At 46.1% G+C, this 20715-nt stretch overlaps 1 protein-coding gene across 4 annotated transcripts; it reads right to left on the bottom strand.

Annotated features, from left to right (window-relative positions):
- Window positions 1-242: 242 nt before the first annotated feature.
- camsap2b (calmodulin regulated spectrin-associated protein family, member 2b) lies at window positions 243-20682 on the bottom strand. 4 transcript variants are annotated; one of them, XM_057056243.1, is made up of 23 exons: window positions 20053-20682; window positions 16798-17057; window positions 13274-13453; window positions 12689-12772; window positions 10855-10887; window positions 9909-10050; window positions 8874-9013; window positions 7453-7543; window positions 7254-7355; window positions 6895-6964; window positions 6516-6797; window positions 5654-6380; window positions 5429-5575; window positions 5090-5321; window positions 4806-4992; window positions 3967-4654; window positions 3727-3863; window positions 3432-3646; window positions 3256-3355; window positions 2957-3022; window positions 2405-2520; window positions 2183-2301; window positions 243-2094 (listed from the first exon to the last, which is right to left on the bottom strand). In XM_057056243.1, exons 1-23 carry the CDS (start codon window positions 20189-20191, stop codon window positions 1795-1797), a joined length of 4557 nt encoding a protein of 1518 aa, XP_056912223.1. In that variant the 5' UTR covers window positions 20192-20682; the 3' UTR covers window positions 243-1794. The 4 variants fall into 4 exon arrangements, with proteins under 4 accessions (XP_056912223.1, XP_056912225.1, XP_056912224.1 ...); XM_057056245.1 differs by lacking the exon at window positions 2957-3022 and having other exon boundaries at window positions 20053-20681; XM_057056244.1 differs by lacking the exon at window positions 10855-10887 and having other exon boundaries at window positions 20053-20681.
- Between the last annotated feature and the right edge of the window lie 33 nt (window positions 20683-20715).

Below are 20715 nucleotides of genomic sequence, written 5' to 3'. Positions count from 1 at the left end.
TGTGTTAATATCTACCAGCTGGCAATTTGTACTGAAACTATGTGTATGAAAACAAAACATCCATAGCTAATAAGGGTCAGGAGGGGTGCTGGAGTTGCTCTCAGCAGTCAGTGGGTGAGAAACAGGAATACACCCTGCACAGGTCACTAATCCGTCACAGGACACACACACACGTCCACTCACACACTGAGGGAGAGTTTAGAGTCTTATATCAACCTAATGATGACAGTGACACAAGCATGTATAGCTTTGCTGCAGATTTTCTCTGCAATTTATTCATATTTGTGAAGTCTTTGTTATAATCCAGCAGATAAAACATCTTTTTGCATGTGAATCACTTAAGACGTGAAATGAGACACCACAAATCCTGTTGATAGACATTTTAATAAGCAAATGGATAAGAACAGAAAAAAGTTGATCCGATTCAATAAAATGAAAAAAAAACAACAATTCATATGTGAGGTGGATTTTCATACAATAACACAGTAAAACCCCATTAAGGCCTTTTATATTTCGTCTCATGACGTCTCATACTTCTCACACACTTCCTTCCACATCTGTGCAGCTTCATTTTTACACGCCTCCAAAGAGTTAAATGTCATTACAAAAAAATAATCCTATATGCCAAAATATATCTGTACAGTGTCAACACCTCCTGATAGAGAACACATGTTTTATTTAAATGCAACATTAAAACAGAGAAACAGGCTTGAGAACATGTGACTCAACAACAGTGGTACAGGGTCCGTAAGTGCTATCGTAGGTGGATTATTTACAATTTTGGGCTATTTTAAGGAAATTAAAGACCTAACAGTTAAGACAAAAATCCACATTTAAAGTGGATTTTTAGGTGTTTGTTAGTTCCAACTGCAACATGGTGAATATTTAATTCTAAACTGCACAGACAGCTCACATATTGTGGGATTTCTGTCTAGTCTACTGACGCTTGTCATCGTGGTGATACAGAGGAGTTACGCTTGCATTTAAAGCACACTGAAAGGCCCCCAAAATGACAGCAAAACGTTACACAGGAAGCCATAAATTATAAAAGCTACTCAGAAAAAGCTACAAGTGGATCTGCCACCATATACAATTAAATCTGACCTGTGTTTTTTTTATTTGCCGCTCTGACTCGAACTGTAACACGCCAATAAAACATATTCAAGTTAAGTTTGAAGTCTGTTCAATTTAAATAAATTAAAAACCGACTGTAGGTGCTTCCCAGAACTGTCCGCATGCTCGTGAATTGCATATTTTCACATGTATGCAAATGAATTGCAACCACCAATCCCATAGAGGTATTTTCCTCACTCTTTATGACACTTCACTACACACACACACACAGACTTTGACAGATTTTAAAGTTTTCAGTCATGTGTTTAAAAGAAAAAATCCCGAAAATAAACATGCCTGTGTAACAGCAAACATCCACCATTCGGTCTGAAATAGTCTCCGAACGTCCGATCTGCGCTGATGATGTGACACAAACGATTAGGACAACTCCGTCTGACACAAAACCAGCGTAAGGCCACGTATGATCAGCTCATAGAGACCAGGCTGCCTCTGTGGGAGGCGCGACATTCACTGCTTCAGTGGTTTCAGCTGGGCTAAGGCGGCGGACTGCCTCTGATTTTACTCTTGTTTTTGGCACGAGAGAACACTGACACACATGCTAGAGTAGTGCACACATAGGCACTTCTGCCCCGCTGAAGTAGTCCGGAACATTCGTGACCTCGTTCCTGCTTAAGTGTCCTCCGTAACGACGCAGTGAAACCCATGTCCACCCGCCGCTCGCTACTTGGAATGCAGCTTTTTGGGCGTCCACTGCTTCTTGGTTTGCCACAGGTGACTGGCGATGGTGATGGCATCCACGCTGGCGGACATGGTTTTGGCTGGTATCTGGCTGAACTGCTTCCTGTCCGAGTTGTATTTGTACAGGCCCTCGATCATCTTGATCTTGATGCTCTTGGGCCCGATGCCGGCCAGCCTGGTGATCTCCTCCGTCTCTGGGCAGTAGGTGTACACAGACCTGAACTGGCATCCAGCGTCCCGGAAAAGCACCAGGAAGTTATTGGCTCCGGATTTCTCCATTTCCTTAATCACACCACAGAGAAAAAGTTGTTTTTTTTTTTTTTTTTTAAATCTCAGAATGTTAGATTTCTGAAAACAGTAATTTGCATACATCAAGTATTTTGTTCTTCTGGCCTTCGTTGACTTTGCCCGCCAGGCAGCAGTGGGCCAGGGCGTTCTGGATGATGTGCTTGTTGGACTTTGCACTTGGCTCCTTGTATAGTTTAGGTCCTACAGGAATAACCATTTCAATTAGGATTAATGGGGGTGCTGGGGTGTGATTCCAGGATTTCAGGATTCCTGGATTCAGTCAAGTGGAAAGTGTGGAGGATACCTGTGTATTCTGTGTTGGAGGGAGATGAGGAGGTGGTCGAATCGTTTTCCCAATCCTTCTCTCCGTTCCGACTGACAGTCGAAGGACAGGAAGAAAACCCTCCTGCTGATTCTGGCCTGCAAACGCCCGCATACATGACAGACGGAACAAAAACACGGAGCACAGACGACACAGGAACGCACAGATGAAGACATGCACAAACACACAGATGTGGTAAAAACAAGGTCAGATGTGGAGCCACAAATCTCCAGACCGTTCCTGTTGTCTGGCTTTACATCATACTGTTAAAATAGCAAGCTGCACAGAGAGGGACAGAGGTAGCACGTTCAGCCAAGCAGAGCAAAGCCTCGGCATTGTCTTTATGGACACTGGGAAGGATGAGCTCATGAAGTCACATGGAGCAGCCAGCGTGGAAAAGGGAAAGGAAGGAAAGAAAAATGCATCCAGAGCAGGAGGACACCCAAATCCAAGGGGCTACGCTCAATGACCTCGCTGCTGACATGGCCGCTGTTGCTCATGAAGGGCGGTACAGTTACACGGAGCGATACCAACCTTGCCTTTCTCTCTTTGGGAGAGCTGAGAAAAAATGGGACGTGAGCTGCAGCTACTTTACTGCCTCTGAGGTGACGCAGGTGGGCAGCAGAGAAAGGGAGGGAGTGTAGGAGTGTCAGGGAAAAGAAAGAAAGAAGAGAGCCCCATCATCAACCCCACTGTTAGAGGTTGATTACTGTGGATTCACACATTCCAAAACTGATCTGATTACTTAAGAAAACAGTTTCTCTAAATTGTGTGTTGTGCACACCAAGACTGATGAAACCCATGTGAAGCTACAGCGCAACAGCAGCTCTTACCTGTTATTCTTCCTGTTATTTGGAAGGTCTCTGTCGTTATCGGCCAGATTGAGAGACGCTAACGAAACACTTGACACGGAGTATCCTCGAGGACGAACACCTGCGTGACAGGTCGAGCGCTGATCAATATTTGCTGTAGTATTATATATGGAGGGAAACGTGTGTATGTTGCTCACCTGTTGCTCTCATGGGAGGCATCGATGAGTCCACAACATCCCGATGGATGGATTTAGGTCTCGGTTTCTTCTTGAGACTTCCGGATCGCGGCTTGATGACCTCATCCATGTCGTCCATCAGCTTGAGCTGCTTTTTCCTCAGATATTCATTCCTGATGTATTCCCTCCTGGCCTTCTCGTCTTCCTTTTTCTGCTGCTCCTCCTCCGTTTTCAATCTGGAGGAGAGCAACAAATTCAATCTGGGGACAAGTAACACCTTCAAACTTGGAGCGGACAGAATAGAATGAAGTCCAACCGTGCAGCTTCCTTCTCCTGCTCCTGGTCCAGCTCTTGCTGTTGCTTCTTCTCCCGAGCCTCCCTCTCCCTCCTCATCCTCTTCTCCAGCAAGGCGGCTTTCTTTGCTGCCATATCTTCTTCACCTTTCACATCATCCTGGGAAACACACAACATTAAAATGGTAAAAATGCTGCATGACAGAGGTGATAAATATGAAAAAACAAAACAAACGGATAGTCATCTTTAGGCTTTCGTTCACCTTGAAGAAAAATCCACAGCACAGTTTTTGGTCATCTCCTCCAGCATCTCCGTCCTCCTCTCCGTCCATCTCCTGACCGCTGCTCGATCTTTCAGGAGGTTTCAGTTCAGACAGTGGCACCTCCACCAGATCTCTTCTGTCCTGGTTCTCTGCTTTGACCTGGCTGGACGTAGGTCTTTTATACTCAGGTAACGGCTGGTGTAACACCTCTTCTGACCTTCTTGACTTGTCTTCGCCCTTTGACCGAGGCCGCGCCGTCTGGTTCCGCTCATTCTCACACTCAGCTTTGTTATGCTGATTAGCTGAAGGATGAGACGTTCCAGCGCTCTCGTCCGCTGCTTTTCCCTCTTCGCTGTCCTTCTTTTCACCTGAACTTGTCTCGTTACCCAGGTAGGCAAACGAGCTGAGCTGACTTTGGCTGGAGGTGAACCGCCTCAGCCTGGGCAGGCTGTCCACAGATGTGGGCGTGTTGAGCATGCGACTAAAAGGTGTGACCTTCAGGTCATTTGGTCGTGGAGTCCGAGGGGTCCGGGCATGGAAGGAGGCCGGTCGTCTCTTAATACCAGCAGGGGAGCGATTAGGAGCGTGAGGAGAGCCTGAAGAAGAGAGGTTGGGAGACAGGGACCCGACGGAGCCTCGTCCTGATCCCCGACCCGTCACGCTGCTACTACGCAACTCACGGAGCTGCCTACAGGGGACCAAAAAAACACTATGTTATTTATGGTTGCTTTTGTCCTGAAAATTGGTAAAAGAAAGCTTCTGACCTCCGCATACAAGCTGAAGTGTTTGTAATTACAGTGTTATTGCAGCTAAAAAAGAACAGGTGGAGGAGGGGATACCTGTGTGGGGATGGGGCAGGAGCGGGGATAACCCAGGCCTGCTGCTGCTGCTGCTCTCGCATGGCCATGATCGTCTCCTGTTGCTGGGCCAAACGCTGCATCTCTGTCTGCAGGAAGCCCAGCGATGTGTTCAGCCTCTCAATGGAGCGGGTATAATCCGCCAGGTCAGCCTCTCCTGGAGTCACACCTGAGTCACCACGTGAAACATGCGGGTCAGTCAGGTGGTAACCAGTCAGATCAGGTTCATTTATGGGGCACTTTATCGTATACAAAATGATTCTCACCTCCTCTGTCCTCACTGGGGGATTTGGGAGCTGCTCCGTCTGGCTTGCATCTTTCCGCCCGCTCCACGCCACCCTGGCTGGTTTCCATCGAGGGTGTGATGGGCTCAGACGAAGGCGTCTCAGCTCCTCCTGAGTTGGGGCTGACGGGAACATTGATTCCTTTCCTCCTCACCACATTCAGAAAGGCAGTCCTGCCCATCTTCTGACGGTGGCGAGTGAAAGCAGCTTCGACCTGGAAAATGTGAAAAAAAGAAGACATCACCAAAGTCGAGCTCCACAGCACATTTCTGGATCAGCATCTTGTCTGGCTCAGTCATCGTTCAGTCTCCGTGAGTTTACCTTCTTTTTCTGGGCTTCTATTGCTCTCCGTTTCTCCTCCAGCTTCATCCTCAGCTGGATCATCTCAGATGCTATGAGGTGGGAAGGGTCTCTAGGGGAGGGCGTGACTGGAGACGGAGATGTAATTGGCAAAGGAGGCGTGGACATCTAAAATAAAATATAATTTATGTTAAGTGTCTTCTCTCACGTGTCGCTTTGATTAGCATTCAAAACCTCTGTACCAACCGGAGAAAAAGTGCTCTTTGTGGAGTGTGTGTACGGAACGTTGAGGTCTGAACTTTCCGGCGTGGTTCCTCCACTGCTCCTCCCCTCCAGCTTCCTGAACTTCTGCTCCGCGAAGCTCGTCATCCTGACCAGACCGCTCACGGAGCCCGTGGAGGACGAGGCTGGGCTCATGGTGTGGGATCTGGGGAGTGTGGGTGCAGAACTGGGGCAGGGGCTGGTCCTGTCTCCACCATCACCCCTCCCACCCAGGGAATTAGCGCCGCAGACCCCCTTCTGTCCTTCTTCTTTGTTCCTTTCCCTGTCCGGACGGTCATAATTTGGACAGGAGCGAGTCATGGCCTCACAGTCTGGATCCATATCTGAGTAATCTCTCAAAGAGGAGGAGTCCTCATCCAAGCTCTGGATGTCCTCTGTCCTCACGTGGATCCCCGTGTCGACCTCATCGGTGGAGACAGAGTTGGGTTCGTGGTCGTTCAGTCGAGTCTTAGCAGAACCTGTGTCGTCCCCCTCTCCGCGGGCCCCAGAAGGTTCCAAAGGTTCCGCATCATGAAGAAAGAAACCATCACCTCCTCCCATGCCCAGGCTGGCATGAGGCCGTTCAGAGTCATGAATTATCTTCAGAGCTTCTTCGATGCTCGGAGGAGTTGATGGGCTGATGTGACCGCTGTGGTCACCGTGGTGATTGTTACCGCTGTGGGGGCTATCTGAGAGGATGCCATTAGGGCACCTAAGGGCACATCAGAATACATGAAGTGACATTTTTAAAATTATCTGTTTGGAAATAGAGGTCACACACAGACACAGACACACAGACACAGACACACACACACAGACACACACACACGCACAAATGCTGCTGCACCTATTTTGGTTCTTCACTGAGAATGTGTTGTTTCTTCCCAGGGGTTTGGGGGAAGTAAAATCCTCATCCTCCTCTAGAATGTGGCTGCTCTGGCCATTGACATTGACGGGTATGGCAGACGGGTGGCGCCTGAGGCCCCCATGGGTTGCAAAGTGAACTTTAAACCCAAGGCCTTCGCTGCTGGCTGACCGGGTCATGCCGCTGAGGGACGGGGATTCAGAGGGCGGCACTGTCGGTTCTCCATCCAAAGGGATTTCAAAGGAGATTCCTCGTGCAGTAGAGCTGATGAGGGACAAAATTTAGTGATGGAGAACAGCTGCACCTTCATCAATCATTGAATGCTACCTTTCTAGCTCAACTGTAGGGTGAAAACACTAACCGTTTTTCTTTGGGCCATGTACCAATACAGCCATCCATGAAGGACAGGGAGGTGGATCTCTTAATTGAACCTGTGGCATGGAAAATAATGTATATCTATGTGTCTTTAGCAAAAAAGGAAAAGTGTACTGTATATACAGCTTAAGGTTGCAATTCTTGAGTCAATCACTAGAGGGCAGACAACTTCCACGTCGTAGTCTATATTTACATCACTGCAATCATTATTTATTATTATTATTTTTCTGGTTAATTACTAAGTAGTTCTGTGAGAGTATTAAAGGGTGATAGCATGACTTCTGCTCATTCATAATTTTGACATGGACATTTTAATGAATAATTAATGACATTTAATTAAATAACCTGCTTGGATGGTGTCTGGACTCTCAGGTCTGTATGTACATCGCTGTTTGACAGGACTGGACACGGGAGCCATTTTTCTGTTGGAGGATACTGGCTCACAGGCTGATGAGAGGACAAAGATGCATCAGTGCTGGGCGGACGGTGGCAAACCTGTCATCAGGTTGATTTTTAATTTTTTAATTTTTTAAAAGTTGTGTACCGTTTGTGTCTAAGATTCTAGGCTGTACAAATGAAGGTTTGACAACTTCAAACCACCAGAAAAGCTCAGCCATAAACACCAGGTAGTTACTCTGCAAGATAAAACACAGACACACCATTGTTATTACTTACACAATATCTACAAAGGTTTATTGGTTATCAACAGAGAATTCATCTCACTGACATCTCAAATCCCTCCTGTTTTTATGATACTACAAAGCATCTTTGACAGACCAAATGGGGTCATCTAAATCCATCTCTGGGCGGAGATGCTGAATATCATGATTCATTAAGTAATTTAATGTCAATGCCTTGTGAAAACAGTCCAGCAACACCATCTGGAGTTTAGTTTAAATATCTCACATAGAGTACGCATGGATGGGCGCACAGAGCAGCGAACTAACCCAAATATACCATTAATTCATCCAGCTTAGACAAAGAAATTCACTGGAGGTCAAACACTGCGATCAACACACATCTATAAATCATTTTCAGGATAAAACACAAATAATAAAAATGTTTTGGATTTCAATTGTGATACGGAAACTCCTTAATAGCACATAAAATACACACTACTGTGCATTCCATCTTTATCATTGCTGTGCTACAGAGCTCATCAACATAATTATGGTGAAATATGCCTAAACCTGCCACAGATACTACAAATCAGCTGTAGCACCACCATGTGATCAGACGTAGCGTATTAGCAAAGGTTTGCGTCGATGTAGACTGTTACCATGATTCAAGGATGATCGAAAAGTGAATCCAAGACTGGCAAGTATGTAAAAACTGTGGAAAGTCCCCCGTCAGCTCGGACTGGGACTTCAATCAGACTGTTTCACCCCATGTTCTCTGCACAGTTTACTGCTGCCTTGTGTTTGGACGTCGAGGAAACTTTTCACTTTTACTTGTTAAATAAAATGCAGTTAAAAGGGTATTTATCCTTGAAGATCACAGATTTTACTGTTTGTTTAAAGAATAAAAACAGAGGAGACAGGGAGGGGGTGGTGGTGGGGACAGTTTCTCCTCTGAGCAGAATGTGTCCTCTGTCAGAGAGAGAGCGAAACAGAGACGGACAGGCAGCGAAAGAGGCAGGCCCGAAGCTACCGTACTAAAAAAGCTCTGTCACAGACACATCATGTTTATTAAATCTGTTTGCAAAGCCATACTGGTAACAAACTGGTCTTTCCGAGCCTGTTCATACAGCCACACGCACGCTGAGAGTGAATGCTAGAGTGCAGCCTCGCTCACAAGCTTTCATTATTATTTTCCTCGCATGATTCACTTCTGACCACTCAGACTTTCCAGTCCTGACATTTCCTTATTCATTCCCCCAAAAGACTTTTTTCCCCTCCTCCTTCTTTGAACCCGATCCACGTTACACAAACAGGACTTTCCACGCCCTGAAGGTCGCCTCCTTACCTTTATAGATGCATGTGCGTAGAGCATGTCCTCCAGGGTGAAGTGGCAACAGTGGTTGAGGTTGTTCTTGCAGAACTCCTGCACCAGCTGGAGGTTGTACAGGCTGTCAGCCAAAGACATGGTCTCCTTGAGGCAGATATCTGCTCCGCCAGGGGAGGGGTCGGGCGCACACGAGGGTGGGAGGGCCGGCAGGAAGGCAGGGGGGAGATAAGGCAGAGTTTGTGTTTAAAAAGGGGCAGATGACAGGAAATTACCATACTTCTCCCTGCAGCATTCCTGCAGTTTACTGTAGCTGATTCCAATCGCCCACAATCTGGATTTTCAGGCCGTCCATGAATCATTGGGATTTCTAACCTGTGACGTGCTCACGGAGACTGTATAATGTCTACCAAATGAGAAGAAGCCCAAATATGATGTCATTTACTACTATTTCAAGGTCAGTCAGTTAAACAGAGTGCAACTCACATCCACATCTGGTCCACATGTGTCTCTATAAGTGCCACAGAGGTTCAGACACAGCTGTTTATCTTTAAAATAGCAGGCAGCCAATCCTGGTGTGGTGCTCGGTCTGATACGCCTCATGACCAATCCCGACCCAACCCAGGGCATTTTTAGAAATGAGGGCGCAGGAGAGGAAACAAGTCTTTGTTTCTTTCTTGCCTCACATTCATTCTGCTGCCTCACAGTGCCGTTCTCAGGTCAAAGAACAATGTCCTACATTCTTCCTCATAAAACATAACCAGGGAAAGTCAGAACGCGGTCATCAATATGTTATGTTGTTGTTTGGATCTGCAGAAGGCTTCTATAGTAGCTTCAGTTTTTTCATATATCGAGGCAACTTGGAGATAAAAGAATCCTTGTGTTCTGAAATTCTGCTTGGAAATCGGGCCTTTGTTCTCGTCTGAGAGAGTAAACCTTTGCGGTTATCTCCCTGCATGTGTTTGTGTACATCAATGCCTTTATTCTTTTATGTTCACAGGTGTGGTTAGTGACCCCGGGAGGGTGTGGTCAGTGTCGGAGGGGGGCTCATCTCACCTTCCAGTCTGATGACTGTGGAGCAGTAGAAGTGCAGCAGGGTGGTCAGGGCGCAGCCGTCTGTGTTGTCCTTCAGCAGGTTCTCCACCAGGGGGAGCGAGGGAGCGCTCCTCTGCTGAGCGTGCTCCTTCCTATAGCGAGCCTGAAACCATGGCAACGACAGAGACATCACTTATATGTGTCATTGGGGCGAATATGTACAGTGTGAATGTCTCAGAGACCTCTTGACGTGCATGCATACAACCCCCCAATCACACTCGACAAACAGGTGTTAAGATGAAGACTTAGAAGATCAGAGGGGGCTTCAGGCTCAAGTTAAATGATGTAGAGGTCAAAATGTACCTTGTCATCCTCTCTAGAAAGATATGATCTCTGTTGTCTCACAGCAATCGCGTCACAATCGCATAACTAGCAATGCAATACAAAAGGGTGCAATTGGATCACCAAGGCAGCAATCAGTAACTAAATTTAGCTATTTCAGGCTTTATAATTATCTTCAGAAGTTGCTATAGTGATGTAAGAGGTGGACGACTGAAACCTACTTAGACTGTGACCACGTCGTGGGAAGGTCATTAAATGTAGCTCAGCTGAGTTTAGCTGGGCTCCGAAGTCAGAAAACGGATCGAGATGATACTGAGAACAGACACCATCACCAGCGGAGATCAGTTTAGGAGAGTCGGGTCAGATGTGACTCAAGTAAAGAATTATGTTGCCTTCTTTCTCCCATCAAAAAGGATGCTGAGCCAATTTTAGCGAGTCAGATTCTTGGGAATGTAGAGTTTTGGTCTGGAGGTGTGACGGGATGGGGGAGTCGGACCAATGGGTGAGGGGGCATTTGGGAGCTGCATGCAATGAGAAATAATGTGAATCTTTGCAGGGTTTGGATGGTAAGGGACGAGGTTGGAGGTGGTGTTTGTTAAGGATAAATTCTGCAGAATGGACTTACTGGTACTAACTTCCAGTACCATTTATTAGGAGACTTGATGGAAGATGATGATTGGACAGAAAGAGGAGAGAGGAGAGACATTAGGCCATTGATAACCTACCGGTACTCTTGCTTCAGAAAGGACAGGAAATGTAACGCTACTCATATAATGCTATAATTTAGTTAGTCTTCACGTGACATTGAACATATTTCACTTAAATCTCGATTTCTGTATGTTTTGGTTTCAACTGCTGGATTCATCTTTTCTGCAATTTGAATATTTTTTTAAATGAACAAAAAACTATTACCAAATAATGGAGTCTAGAGTCTAGACACCAGTTTGCTCCACTGACTTCATCGTAATTAGTCCAGTCTAATCTGAGCTAATGCCCTCTAATGAAAACACAGCGCTAACACAGTTTACTATTTTACAATCTCAACATCTCTTGTTAGTATGTTTGGTCGGCGAAAGTAGAGAAATACCGAGCCCTTCGTCATGAGACCAGTTTTCACACAATCCCAGAATAGACGAGAAGTACTGAGATGTGTCTTGTGCTCATGCATTAGCGTGTGTGTTTGGTGCAGGCGCATGGCTGTGCATGTGTGAAATTATGTCTTCTGAGTGTGTCCGCCTCAGTGAATAGACTTCTGTGTGATGGAGGACACCAGCTGACTCACAATGGGTGTACGCTTTCCCGCAAACACTCTTCAAAAGCCCTCACCTCTGTTCCCATGAAGCTTTACTGCGTATGTGACAGACTCCAGAATAGACAGTTTCCAGCTTTCATGTCCATTATCGTTATCCAGGGACGTCGCATTAATGATTAGCCGAGTTTAGTGTTGCCGTTAGCTTAGCTACAAAACAATGTTAGCACGCCATCTAGTCGAGGCTATTGTTTATTCCTTAGTTATCTGGCTTGAACACAAACGGAGATTAAATAAGTGTTTGAATGTTATCTGAATCACAGGAAGATGACCTTCCATTTGCCATTTAGCACAGCTGAGTTGGGTTTTTAAAGCCTTTTTCCTCCTCTTGTTACTGTCAACATTAGAAAGCTCTGACCCGAGGGGAATGATGTGACCTGAGGAGGCACTGCGCTGGAGTTTCATGGTTAAGTTAGTGGAAGAGAGTGTTCGCCGGCTGCTGTGTGTTTGCCCCTGCAGACTAGCTCCGTGTGTCACATGGACCTTACATAAGTGCGAAGGCCGCAGGAGGAGAACACTGGCTGCCTGTCGCAGGCTCTCTTTAGCTTCAGCTGACAGAGTTACTCTGTGCCCTCCACTCCAGTGTCATTTCTCTCTTTCTGCTCTTTGAATTTCATTCCTCTTGCTGCCTGTCTCCCTTTTTTCCTCCCCCCCACACATTTTCATTTTCCACTCTGACGGGAGGATTCTTTCACTAACATTTCTTTGCAGCTGGTCAGAAATTGCTCATCTGTTCCTTCTGTGCTCTCCATGTATGCATGTGTGTGTGTGTGTGTGTGTGTCTCATGTGGGCTTGCATGTGCCTGCATCACTGAGTGATAGAATGGAAAAAGAGACAAGTAACGCGCACAATAAAATTAAATTTGACCATTTCAGCTCGCAATCGGTGCATCCTGAAGCGTCATGTTCAGAATCATGAATCTTGAGTATAAAATTAACAGGTATTGATTTATTTTTTCCATATTTTAACACACAGATCTAACAAGAGTCCTCTATTGAGGCAACAGGAAACACAACATATAAAAACTACTTTCTGGGCTGAAGGGTCAGCAAACTAGTAGAAGAAACTGTTTATGGGAACTAAAATGGGAAACTATCACCCTTCCTGAGCAAACAACTCCAGTTTATCCAGTTTGCGTTTGTATCTCACCTTCTGCGCTGATGAATGCGACTCGTGAAATTGGTCTCTCAGCTTCTGCTCCTCCACCATGATGTCCCTCAGGTGCTCGTTAACCTGGAGACAGACAGACAGACAGACAGACAGACAGACAGACAGACAGAGAGACAGACAGACAGACAGAGAGAGAGTCAGGCATGCTCCCTGAATGGAGAGTCTGTGCATATGGCAGGACAGGAAGATGAGAGCTGATCACAGGGGACACTTGTCACCACCATCCCTCCATTTCCTGTCTGTGCTAATTGTTCTAATGCGATATAAAGCACTCAGGTCACTCGACTCCAGATCAGTGAGCTACAAATCACTTCAAAGATGCCGGTAGTGACAGTTCCTGTCCTTATAAAGCATCTTCAAAGCTTGACCTGAGGAGTCTAAAGGTTCTGGCTTTAAAGAGCTAATTATATTGAATCTGATTTACCAGTAAACATGTTAAACCTCAGCGCCGTCACCTCTCCAGACTAAAACAAAGTGGCGTGTGTTCTCTGTTGAAGCCTTGAGGATGTTTGTGGGCGTCACCCTTGTGGTTCATACTGTGCACAAAAGCGCTCCTGTTCGCACCTTGTTGATCCAGGTGACGATAGCGTCCTCGGTGTCATACGGCAGCTCCTGGAGGTGTCCTTCCCCATGTGATTGCTCAGCGGACGTGTATCTGCCAATGCTGGTCATCACCCGCTCCACGCTGACCATCTCCACCGTGTACGCCATCATCAGCGTGTCGATGAACGCCAAGTGGGAGCTCTGCAGAGACAAAATCAATTAAATCAGCGTTACAAGTTGACAAAGACTGTTTTTATTCAGTTCTATTCTGTGTTTGGCTAATTTACTCCATATGTGTGGAAGCTGCTGCTGTTGGTGCAAACTCATAGTTCAGTGATTAGTAACATATCACTTCATTTCCTGGGATTAAGTCTTTCTTCAGTCTCAACTCGTAAACTTTAAGAAACAGTTTCATACGTCCACACAGACCAGTCGGACCAACGGAACCCTCATCCTTACGAGCATTATTCTCTGCCCGGGTTCTTATGTCAATCTTGCTTATCTAGCATCTAAAATCAAGTGTGAGTTAAAGCAATGGGCCTAAATCAGGAGCGTTTACCCAAGTTGACCTGACAGGCTCCGGTTCGTGACACCAGAACCTCATGTGACGGCCAACGTGTAAAGTTGTAACAACTCTGAGCGAGCTGAAGCAGTTCAGCACCGGCGTTCTCCTGCGGGTGGCTGATTCCTGTTTCCAGTTTAGAAAGCTAAAAATTCTCCCATTTCAGAGGAGAGCATTTTAATGCCAGATAAATTCATCAACCAATTCAAAAACAGGAAGCTGGCACGCATTAAAACATCTGCCGGCCGATGTGCAAACAGCTGCTGAGCCTTGCAAACAGGATTGTTTAGACTGAACAAAATCCAGACAAACTCCAGGAGTCCAAAATAAAAACTGTCTGCATCTTCAGGATATTAGCAAATATTTGACATCGTGTGTTTTCCTCTCCAGACCAATACTGTGTGACAGACAGACAAACAGACGGACAGGACTGCTCACCTGCCCACTAGTGTTGACAATAAAGTGTGGATTAAAGAACCAAGTGCTGTCCTTCACAAAGACCTTTAAGGTGTGTGTGCCCGTGTGTGTGAGCACGCTTATGTGAGCGCACGTGTGTATGGGCTTGTCTAAATTTCTGGTGGTGACAGACATACCATATAAGGTCATGCTGGTGGCACACTGTTACAGAGAGCTGCATCCCTGTGAGTGTAATAACTGAGAAGTATCGGAATCGATCCCCTCCAGCGCTGCACGCGCGCCTGAACAGTGCACGAGCGCACACTTCCGCACGTGATCAAAGGGGGGCAGAATACAGCTGGGCAAACATGGAACCAAAGAAACAACTGCCTGCTCCCCGAAGGTATCCTGTAACAAAAGTGTTTCGGTTGTACGACTTTACACCTGCACGCTGAAACTGCCCAATCCAGTCCCGGACAAACCAATATCCCCCCCCCCCCCCCCCCCTTCCCCCCTTAGTTCTGAAGGAGATATGCTGAAGTTGATGTGCAGCTGCTCCTTCAGCTCCTGAACACACTGTGGTGGAGGTGCAACAGCTCTTAAGAGGTGTGTGTTTATGTGTCTGGAGTGATCGATGCTGTGTGTGTGAGTGTGTGTGAGTGTGTGTGTTCTTCCAGGCTCCACCCTCCACCATGCTGCAGTACTGCACAGCACCTCTTCGTCTTTCCTCAACCTTTCCTGCTCTCTTGGCATTCTTCTCTCCTCCATCATCTTTACCCCCCCTACTCTTTCCAGATGGTCACATTAACAGTGGGCCTGTCCCACTCCCCTTCTCTGCCGTGCACATGTCTTCCTACCCACCAAAAAGGCAATACTGCGCTGGTGCCCTCCCCTCTCCTCTTTCCACATCCATCTTAGAAACGTCCACGCTCACCCTTTCCTCTCATCTCTTACTCTACTTTTCTTTTTTCTCCTGAATTACAGCAAATGGCCTAAACTCCTTGTTTCCCTCCCTCCTTCTCTCTCTCCCTCCCTCTCCCTCACATGTATCCATTCAACCTCTTGATGGACTGCCACACTCCTCCTCCCCCTTCCTACATGAGTTATTCATCTGTCGCGCAGTATTTGGAAAAGCGTGAGGTCATCATTTTCACTGCAGATATACCATAAACCAAAATGGGCCAGAGGCTCCAATGGGCTGAAATTATCCTGCTGAGCTGCCAAACGCACATACGTGCACAGCTCCTTCAGTTTCCAGGACCAACATCAGAAGTAAATGAGCAAATCGCCATCCCCTAATCAAAGAAAATACACATCTGAGGTCATCAGAGGCCACATTAAGACTGAAGCTGAGATCTGATCATGAAGTTAAACATGAGGCAACGTGGGGGTTCTCATTTATCAAGACTTTATACAAATCACGTCATTCCATAGATTGATATGGATTAAATATGTGAAAAATGGTGATATTTATCCCTATAGATGTTCCCCCAGCCTTGTTTTAGGAGACAAAAGCTCCTAACACACAGACATTTGCAGATGTCAATATAACTGTTGCTCCTCATTGTTCCATGCCATGTAATGAGGGTGGGGGCGGGGTGGGGTCCAAACAGACACAATTGGGGCAGTCACAGCCCTGAAATATGAAAGGGTAATCCGGGGATGTGGGGAAAATGTGATGAGGCTGTGACATTCACTTTAGTCCAGAAGCTGAGAAAGAAGAGCTGCAAAGATCATGCAAAGAGGGTGCTGTAGATGCAGGACTGACTCACTCTGGAGCATATAGATGTAAAGGACCTTTAAAGGACACCCACAAAAAATCCAAAGATCTCTGCAATAATAGGAAGATGCCCTTCATGTGTGACTTTGAATCATAAACGTAATAAAAAAGCACAACCTGAGATAAGAGCCCGAAGAGAGGGCTCGATGAAATAAGCCCCAATTAAATATTCAAGGTACCAGTCTCACTTAATCCCCAGAGATAAGAACGTGCACAAGAAAAGGGGCGTGGTCACAGAGAGGGCTAAAAAAGACACTGGGTGAGGGAGGAGAGGCGAGGAGAGAGAGAGGCAGACAGAAGGAGTGACAGAGCAGGCAGGAGAGAGAAAGAGAGAGAGTGAGAGAGCGAGCGTGCACTGCAATGCAGACACCTTTTGGTGTCAGCAGAAGTGCCTACTCTCCAGCCATGCGTGTGCTAGCAGCGTCTGGATCAAACTATCACAACACAGCAGAACCGTGTGACCTGCGGGAAACAAAACAAGGTGACAGTTCCCACTAAATTAAAATGTAAAGATGAGCTCAGGATGGGAAACGCCACCTTATCATGTGCAGTGTTGACAAAATGTTGTCGCGGCGGCGTGAGCTAAGGAGTGTTTGTTGCTGTTTAATGACACAGTGACCCAACAGTGAGTAATGGGTTGCTATTGGAAACCTGTCATTAGTGGTTGCTTTTTCTCCTTTGATTTTTGGCAGGACGGATCACGCAGGATGATAACACACACAAACACAACTGGTGATAATTGGTTGGTTTAAGATGTATTTCCTGGTTCCAGCTGTTGGATTCAGTGTTAAGAAGGCGTCTGCTCACCATGTGTATAGGCAGGCTGGTCAGATCCCTCTCGGTCACCAGTCGGTCCTGGTCGGTGACGTAGAGGCCTTTCTGGGCGAGGGCCTGGATGACGGCGTTGTGACCCAGTAAAGGTTTGACGGCATCGCTGCGGAGAATCAGGCTGCCCGCCCTGCAGTAGAGTTCCGCCGACTGGAGCAAGCTTGCAACTGTCGGCTTCAGGTGCTCCTGGTTGTACTGGTCCCTGTACAGAGGCTCGGCCAACTCCTCTGGTACTGCATCTGAAACAGAGGACCGAAGGGTCAGGACGGGCTCTGAGCAGAAACGGTGAACGTCTGCACATGTCATTAAAAACCAATGCTTCCATTCTCCTTCTATATTTTACTGCCTTTGTGGTTGCCATGGCTTCCCACTTTCATACTGTAGCCTCCGCTTGATATGACCAACCAGATGAAGCTCGTTGGACACACCCCAGTAACATCACAAACCGTTTTAATCGGCGTTCAACAAGCTGGACCGTCTTTGCAGAAGAATGTTAGTGTGCTGCCTCATCTGATGAATCTGATTATACAGACAGACGCTTGCAGCTGTGTGTATAATTCAGTATGAGTGTGTATTTCTGGTGGTGTGTGCGTGTGTGTGGGTGGGGGGGGTCGGTTTCCTCTCTGCCTGCCTCTGATTCACGCTGATGGAAACAAAGGACACAACAGGAATCTCTCTTAAAGTGACAGCTTTACGACATTTACGGCAAAACATCGTTAAATGAACGAAGAGAACTAAAACAAGACCATTGCCTGTGTAATAAACACTCTGTTTTACACTGTGGTGAGTGCAGCCCCCCACCCCCAAAACTCTAAAATGGAAGATGAAAAGAAGATATTTTAAATCACTTCTAAACACTTAAAGTTATTACTCATCGGTCCTCGAGGGTGACGAGTTTTCTCATTTAAGTCCACATAACAAAAACACTGGAAGGCTACAAAAAGAAAGGAAGAAAATCTGCCCCGTCAAGTAACCCCCCCCTTGTGTTGGCCATCAAAGAGGAAACAGACAGGAAGTAGCTGCCACAGGAAGTGCAGACAGAGAAGACTTCCCTGGAGGACCGCAGGATTGCAGTTCTACAACGTCGCGGATCCCAGTTTACCAGCGCAGCATAAATCTGGCACTTTCGGAAGATTAGGTAGTTTGTAGCAAACCTTTTGGTAGCAAATTACCAACAAAAACAGTCAGTGACTTCACAAGCTACACACACATCAGTGAGACATGCACAATGATAGGAAACAGCATATTTCTGTCCACATGATGTGTTTAAGTCCAAGTTTCAGTCTCCTAAATCAGTTTTTGTCTGGAGATTCTTGTTTATCTGCAAAACGCTCCATATTGTTCACCAGCCATCTGCCGTTTAGTGCTGAGTAAGAGCTTTTGTCCCCCCCTTTATTTTCTTTTCCAGAAAACGGCAGCCAAAATGGCTTCAGCTACCTGTGTTAGATATCAAAAACCATTCAGTTCAGGCTGTCTACATTAGATTTATTATTTATTTTATGGTTGTAGTTATATCTGCCTATCTGTTATTTAAAATGCACAATCAAAGTTTCCATTATTTGTGTTTTAAACAAAAAACAAACAAATAATTGAACAAACAAATAAGTATAATTACCCAAGACTGGTGGAGAAGATACAAAAGTTCCCCAAAGCCTTCTGGGACACCAAATATGTAAATGTTTCCAACAATAGATAATGACGTCCATTAAACATCTATTACTGTTTCAAACTTCCCATTAAGTTTCCTTAAGTGACAAGACAGAATAGAAAAACATTTTTATGGTTCATAAGTGGTTCTCTTATTGTGCATCACTGACAGAGTCTAAAGACTTTCTCCAGATAGAGGATATAAGTTTTAGCCTTTTTATTTGGAGCCTCTAAACATCAGACGTGGTCATCCTATCTAAGTAGGCCAGACAAAGCTCTGTGGACCGGTTCTGATCTGGGCCATAATCCTGGAAGCTGAATATGTGTCAGTTGAATGCAACAGCCACAGATCTCATTGTAGCATTAATGACAGCTTGTATCCAAACAGCGGCAGCCCCGCCAACTGGCAGATCTATAGGTGCGAGTCAGAGGTCTGTCTTTTAACCCATCTAGGTTTGTCTGTAAAAGGAGGCACGGATCATAAAAACTTTTATGGGGAGTTAAGGTAAACCTCTGAACCTAAAAAAGGATCAAATTAATGTTAATGAGAACTCCGTCCATCCCACAGAAAGGAGAGCCACCAAATGAGAAGAGCTGATAATGCTTAATAGATTTAAGATAGCAAAGAATATTTGCTCAGCACGTGACAGCAAAGCCCATGATTCACTCTTTACTCTGGACGAGCCATTCTTAAAACAAAAAAGCTAAAGCAATTTAAGTAACAGGAAGGTTTAGAAGTTAAATAAGTTATTGTGGATTATAGTCCCATATATTGTTCCTTCTTTAACATTTTTTCCCGTCCTCTGGGGCAGGAGCAACACAAACATGTGCAAAGGCTTTCCTCTGACTAGCTTAGCTCAAATATTGTCAAAATAAAAGTTTTGATCAACTTAAAATGTTCCAGCATGCATGTTTTGACCTGTATATTTATGCACACAATGACTAAATGTTGTTACAGAAGCTTCACTTAACTATAAAGCTCATAGGATTGTGGGTAATGCAGTTTTTGTCCCCAATAACTACAAATTCGCAATAACGGAAAACTTGCCACCAAATGGAATTGTTTCACACACAGCTGGTGGTACCCATCCATGTAGGTCCTCACTGCACTCTCATCAACTTGGGTGGAGGAAGATGGACTCTAGTCATTTCCTCCCAGTATTTGAGCTAAACTAACCACTTGTCTTGGTTGTGGAAAACGGCACATTTGCATGTTTAGATCAAGGGAGTCTCCTTCTAATGATGGCAGCTGGAGGCCACCTGCATCTGTTGATGGGTTGAGACTGACAGAGCCTAGCCGGTGTTGCGTAACAGGCCGGGCCCCACTTCTGCAGTGCTGAAGGATTCCACAGCATGAAGCGTGCAACAGGTTACATCAATGTGATGATGAGTGATGCGGCTGGATTGATATCTGCAAATCTTCATGCTCAGAACGCTTCAGTTGGAAACATCACACTTAAAGTCTTCAGCATAAGAACAGAGGTAACACTCACGAGTGCCCCTTGGGCTTGTAACTCGACCCTGTCAGATCTTTCCCTCAGCCCTATTTTCCATTTATCTCAGACCATGGAAGGAGGCACCACCTACCCGAGCCGAACGCCTTGGCCACCAGCCACGTCAGGCTGCAGGAAATCTTGGCTCTGGTGAAGTCATAATGGTCGAAGCTCTTGATGGCGGGGACGATGAAGGTCCGTCTCATCCCCCTGTCATCTGCCGCATCTCCCATCTTCAACCGCTCTGCAGCTGGAGGTTCGATCAGCCACGGGAATTCCTCCTGACGGCTGATGACATTCCGCACGGAGGGAAAAAAATCCCTCCTTTAGAGCCAAAGGGGGAAAAAATCAAACTTTGGCAGCGGCCTTGGTTGTTGAGAGCACGACAGGTCTAAAAAACAGCAGCTCCCCGCTTAAATTAGCGCCATCCTTCAGTTTTCCGTGTCGGGATTATCTTTAAATCCTGACAACGCGGCGCAGTTTATGAATTCTGGAGATTTCCTCCATTCCCTGACATTCCAGTCCTCCTGCTCTCCAACATAACGGAGCTGCAGCGCCTCCGGGGAGGAAGGTCAACCCACCCGACACCGAGGAACGGCCCCAACCTCAACGACAGGCGATGTTCGTGTCCATCTTGTCTTTCCTTTTCTTTTTGTAACTGTTCTCCTCCTCTCTCTCTACTCCTCTGCGCTTTTCCAGCCGCACCGATCGAGGGATTTGTGCGCATTGCGCATGCGCGCTCCACCCACCCAGTCCG

Source organism: Takifugu flavidus, chromosome 15 (assembly GCF_003711565.1).
Source record: "Takifugu flavidus isolate HTHZ2018 chromosome 15, ASM371156v2, whole genome shotgun sequence".
NCBI classification, from domain to species: domain Eukaryota; kingdom Metazoa; phylum Chordata; class Actinopteri; order Tetraodontiformes; family Tetraodontidae; genus Takifugu; species Takifugu flavidus.
The sequence above is the reverse complement of the archived record's forward strand: the minus strand, read 5'-3'. Positions and strand labels throughout refer to the sequence as shown.